This window comes from Stylophora pistillata, chromosome 9, assembly GCF_964205215.1.
Source record: "Stylophora pistillata chromosome 9, jaStyPist1.2, whole genome shotgun sequence".
Classification (NCBI taxonomy): domain Eukaryota; kingdom Metazoa; phylum Cnidaria; class Anthozoa; order Scleractinia; family Pocilloporidae; genus Stylophora; species Stylophora pistillata.
Window position 1 is genome coordinate 5,122,701 of NC_142527.1, and position 5,753 is coordinate 5,128,453.

General features: G+C 37.6%; 1 protein-coding gene across 3 annotated transcripts in view; it reads right to left on the reverse strand.

The window, feature by feature from the left end:
• Window positions 1–4,597, reverse strand: part of LOC111338458 (putative ammonium transporter 3) — a 6,986-nt gene extending 2,389 nt beyond the window's left edge. The window contains exons 1-3 of one of the 3 annotated variants that reach the window (XM_088733663.1): window positions 4,450–4,586; window positions 2,639–2,666; window positions 568–1,351 (exon numbers count right to left, since the gene is read on the reverse strand). In XM_088733663.1, the coding sequence (XP_088589789.1) occupies window positions 568–1,328 (761 nt within the window). In that variant the 5' untranslated portion in view covers window positions 1,329–1,351; window positions 2,639–2,666; window positions 4,450–4,586. Of the gene's footprint in view, window positions 1–567; window positions 1,352–1,427; window positions 2,583–2,638; window positions 2,667–4,449 lie in introns of those variants that run through there. The other 2 variants (XM_022944961.2, XM_022944962.2) reach the window with 2 other exon arrangements.
• Between the last annotated feature and the right edge of the window lie 1,156 nt (window positions 4,598–5,753).

Consider the following 5,753-nt stretch of genomic DNA (forward strand, 5'->3'; position numbering starts at 1 on the left):
CAATGTAAGCATATTCTAAGAATTTCTTTCAAGTGAATCCTCTTAGCAACGAACAGCAGATTAGGTTCTTTGTCAATATTTAGAAAAATTCACGCGTCACGTGTAACGAAACGCGTATTTCAGACTTCCCTAAAAGCGTGAAAAATTCACGCGTCACGTGTACTGAAAACAGTATTCTACGCCCCACGAATTTGAAGGGAAAACTTAAAATCCCACTTTGACTTGTCTTCATGTAAAAATTTACGCCCCGCGTATAATTTTGGGCTTACCACGCGTCATATTGTTGTAATGCGCTTTTGATCACCTGGCATGTTAAAAAGCGCATTATAAATCAATAAATTATTATTATTATTATGTGTAAACCCTCACAAAAATCATTATTAGTCCTGTGTCGCCATTTTGCAGGTAGCCTTGAAGTTCCCAGGATAGCTCTTAACGCCAACTAACGGATTGTTTTCAAAACTCGGCTTGTCTTTAAACTTTTACATCTTACTACTTTACATCAAAATAAATTGGCATATGGCAATGAAATAAATCTAACTTATTTACAAAGAAAATATTTTTTACCTCGACGCAAGTTTCCATTTCATGCCACTGATTCCAAATGTGCTACCGCAGTTGAAACCCAACCAGCCCCACCATAACATGAAAGTTCCCAGGAGAACATTTGTAGGTGAAGTCATCTGTTGAGGTGGAGAATTTGGATCAAATCTTCCCGTTCGAGGCTTCAACATCATCGTCGCTACCAATCCGCTTACTCCCCCAACTAAATGCACAGCTCCGCAGCCGGCGATATCGACTGCCCCCATTCTGGCAAGCCAGCCATTTTCAGCCCAGATCCAGTGAGCGGGTACGCTGTAAGTTAGAGTGTTAATGAATGAATAAACCGTGTACGCTTTTAAGCTTGTCCTTTCTGCCATTGCACCCGAGACGATTGTAGTAGCTGTCGTTGCGAATGAAAGCTGAAAAAAGTACTTTGAGAACACCTGCCCCATTTCACTGTCATCAGCGTCCGTGAAAAAATATCCAACCCCAAAGAAACCATTCCCAGCCGCTTTGTTTCCGAAACTGAGCGCGAACCCGAAGAGCCAATAGGACAGTCCACCATAAATGACATCCACTGCATTCTTCACCATTATATTAGCTTCGTTCTTTTTGGAAACCATCCCGGATTCGAGGAGACCGAAACCTGACTGCATTGTGAAAATAATGAAAGCGCTGGTTAGAATCCATGTTGCGTCATCGGAGCCAACAAGTTCTTGTTCGTTTCCGATGTTTTTCAACGGCGGCGTTGTGGAATTAAACGATGATCCGTTCGAATGATTCATCTGCACGTTTACTCAGTTGCCTCCTGAGTAAAAAGCCAAAACAACAACAGAGTCGAGTCTAAGCAAATGACAACATTAACTACTAGCCCATGTATTTACCTTTCAAAATGAAAAAAGCAGTTCCGCTGTGCCTAATAATGTAAACGTCATAATCTGTTAGCAACCGAGATATTATGTTCGCGCTGCCCACAGCTTTTGTTTCGTTCAGGTGACAAGAAATCAAAAACTTGTTTTCGTAATACACTGCATTTTGTTAATTGGATAAAACAGCGCTGGCGTACTGCGAGAACATACCCAGATCACATCATTTAAGCTCGGGTATTAAAGTATTCAGACCGATCGGCTTCGATGAAATACATTATTTAGGACGTACTTGTCTAAAAATTGCTTCGTGTTCACTAACTTCGCGTTATTTGCATAGAAAGATGGATGAGGATGTCAAGGGTTTTCTCACGTTAATTGATTTCTCTGTTTATCCATTTAGAAAACATCTGGATCAGAACTTTGAGCAACAGAAGTCATAGAATTCTTACAAAAACATGTGGGAGGACACTTGAGGAAGTTTTCACGAAATCCTCAGTGCGTCAAAAGGTTTTCAAAGTCTTACGGTGTGCAATCTGCGAAATTTAGAACGTGTTGGGCTGCGTAAGCGCTAAAGAAATGTCTTAAAGTAACTTTTCAGTGCTAATGAATATCATTAAAATGCCCTAGTCGGCATTTGAATATTGTTACGGAAGACGGCGGTTCAACAGAACAAAGGTGCGGATCCTTTTTCGCCGATTGTATGCTTAGCCATAATCTTGTACATGAAAGACCATTGTCTACTCTAGTGAAAGAAGAACAGATCTCAACAGAGCAAGAAAATATTAAATATGATTGACAACAGATAGAAAAGTGGCAACAACGCAAGAAATAAAGGGTATCATTAGCTGAAAAAGGAGAAAAGAAACTTCTGCCAAGAAAATGATCGTCATTATCTCCATCAAATTACTGTTTCAAGTCCGTCATTTACATTCGCATAATTATCCCTCGCAATTTTTGGAAAAATATAGTTTTATGATATAACCATTAAAAGTAAACACTAGAAGGCTCTCGCATCAGCATATAGACAGCTTTAGACACGGAACTGGATAAAGACAGGTATAAATTAGCAAAAACAATATAGTTTATTTAAATCGCGTTCAACTGATTGACAAACTGACAGGTGTGTTCCCTTTATCAGTTCAAGACGCTGAAGAGACGTCTAACAGTTTCCGAAATTCAGTTTCCTTCGTGTAGCCAGCAGATGTCTTTAAAAGTTTCTTACTTACTTTCTAAATCTGCATTTTTTCCCGTGTCCTATATCAAAAGAAAATGTACACAATTTTAAATACTTGTATTTTTATTAATGGGTTTAATGATAAAACGGTTGACTCGACAATATTTCTGGCGCCTTGAAATTCAACTCATTCAGTGAAAAGTTTATTTTGAAATTTCGGTACAATTAGCTTTGGAAGATTAAACATAATTATGCCCACGTATTAGAATGACGATTCAGTTTTTGAGTGGACATGGGAAAAAGGCATGTAGGAAGATCGCTTTTGTGAATACTTTTGAAACACCTACAAAATAAAGCCTTTAGTCCGCTCTAAAAGTTTTAAAATTCGTTGTTAATCTTTTGCAATCAGGGCCATGAATTTTCTTTGCACCAAAGTGTCGCCAAAAAAATTTTATTTTTTTCTTGTATTAGTGTTTTAGACTTAAAGCTTCTCAAGTATATAATCACAGAGACACACATGATACATACACACAACCAAACACCGTCAAATTAATTAAATTTTCTCTAAAGAAGGCGGGTAACCCAAGTGGAATCAGATCAGCTTTCCGAAACTTTTTACATCCTTTCATTCACCCCCATGAACTTGTTGCTGATCATCGACAGAAAACGGTCTTTAACTATCTTTCTTTATCCGCCAATCGAGAATACCTTCGCCCCCATTGGCGGTTTGCCAAATTTAGCTAGATTCGTCTCTCCCCTGCTCAATGTCTCTATTAACGTACACCAATTTTTTTAAGAAGTTTATCCAGTCTCTTGATTGCAAAATACCCCCGTCATATATAAATTCCCATCTCGTTTTCTCATTGTTATTTTGCGCAATTAGAGCTTTCAACCAACAAAACAACTGAAGATGAACTGTTGATGGTTTTCGTCACAATTGTTTTCTAATCTGCTTCGACATAAGGGCTGTACAAGGAACGGATAAAACAGTTTCGTTTTTCTTTCAGTCAGTCCTCTGGCACAGTAATTACTCAGAAACCAGTGAAGGAGAGCCGCGATCGCATCTCGCTTATCCTTGTTATTTTAAATTATCATAAAGATTGAATGCGTCCTGCAAATGTTGTCAAATTTAAGTACGTCGATTTTGGTTCATCTGAGTCAAAGCTAATCCTGGATGGAAAAGGTCTTAGCAGAGTTTGACATTAAATGGTAAACAAACAAAATATAGGGAAGTTGAAACGAAAGAAGGAGGAGAATAAAACCTGCACCAGGGAGAACGATTACCACAAACAACATCAGTATACATTATTCCATGAAATGAAGATAATTTTTTAAACATGGACTTTACCCTTATCTGCGATTTTATTTTTCTTCAGGCATATTCAAAACATCTTAATTAATTTAAGTAGTTCATGCTAGTTTCAGTTAAAAATTTGGATACTTTAACCAAAAACAAAAGATCTTTTGTAAATCTACAATGAAATCGCTTGGCTTCTGGTGCGGCGTGGAGAAAATTGGAATGAACGTCCAACCTTACTTCCATCAAACTTGAAAAAACCACAAGACAACAATACCGCTTAGTGATGATGCACGACTTTTAAATCTCGGGGAAATATATTGCTTAAAACCTCGTAACCTCTACAAGTTTTACTAAAACGTTGTGGCCCAATCTAAACAGATTGCAGGGGCTCAGCATTAAAAATTTCGTTGTTTCAACAAATGAATTCAACTTCCCAGTGGTCTCTCACGAATTCGTTTCATAATTCACGAGCAAGCAGGTAGAATATACCGAATAACTTATTTTGTATCATTTTAAAGGCACAAAAGCAAAATATAATAAAGCAAATTGAGATGAAGACTTACCAAAAATGATGTTTCTGTTCTCTCGTACAATTTTTTGTCGCCTTTAACTGAAAAAATTAAATAAGCACTTGACACGGACTAAATTCGGAGGCAGGAAAACATGTCGACAGGTCATTGCAACCTAGGGCTACGTACGGAAGCATACGTAAATCGTTTATGATAAATTCAACATAATTTTATTCAGAGTTGCATTAGGTAAATACTGAGGCTTATTGGAGGATAAATTTTGCCAGACTTCTCGCTTGGAAAGGGATCAATTTTCACCGTGGTGTTTGAAATCACTCAACTGAGCACATTCTTTTGTTTGGTCTCAACGTATTTTTTCTAAACTGCTCAATCGGCATAAAACTATAAAAATATTTACAGTTGGTTAATGCAAAATTTTGGAAGGAAATTAGATTCGATCACTAGCTGTACCAAACAGGAACTTCACAAACTAATGATTAACATACCACCTGTGTGAGTATCCATGACAACGAACTATTTTGAAAAGGGGACCTAGGGCAAGGACAAAAGGAGAGTAACAAAATAATAATAATGCTTTGTCATCTGTATGCTATAATGGCTGCTTTGGAACTGGACCAAAAAGTGCCGGGGAAACAGAAGAAAAAATTAATATGATGCTAAAAGGAAAAAAACCCGTGTTTATCACCTTTAAATTGGCAATTTGATATGTCACTTATGACAGATAAACATCTTGATCGCCCTTATTTTCGAATTATTTTAATCGCAATTAGCATTCTTTATTTACTTCTGAAGGCATATGGTATTTCGAGGACTGGACTGGACTGGACTGGACTAGTAAAACGAGGACTAGTAAAGCGCGGACTAGTAAAACGAGGACTAGTAAAACGCCGACTAGTAAAACGGGGACTAGTAAAACGCGGACTAGTAAAACGCGGACTAGTAAAACGCGGACTAGTAAAACGCGGACTAGTAAAACGCGGACTAGTAAAACGCTGACTAGTAAAACGCTGACTAGTAAAACGCGGACTAGTAAAACGCGGACTAGTAAAACGCTGACTAGTAAAACGCTGACTTAACAACAACAACAACAAAAAAAAACAATTTCATACGAAGGCGATCACAAGACTTAATGGCGAGCCCATTCAGTGAGTGACAATCCCTGTTTGATCTTTAAGCTACAAATGGGTTTGACATGCGTCAGATACAAACGATTTTATAAGTTTAGGCTAACAAAGAAAGAATTTTATTCAGCAGCAGTTCAAAATCTTAAAATACACTTTCGTCGTAAATTTCTCATCTGGAAACTCGATTTTTCTCTTATGTTAAAAATTGCTTAT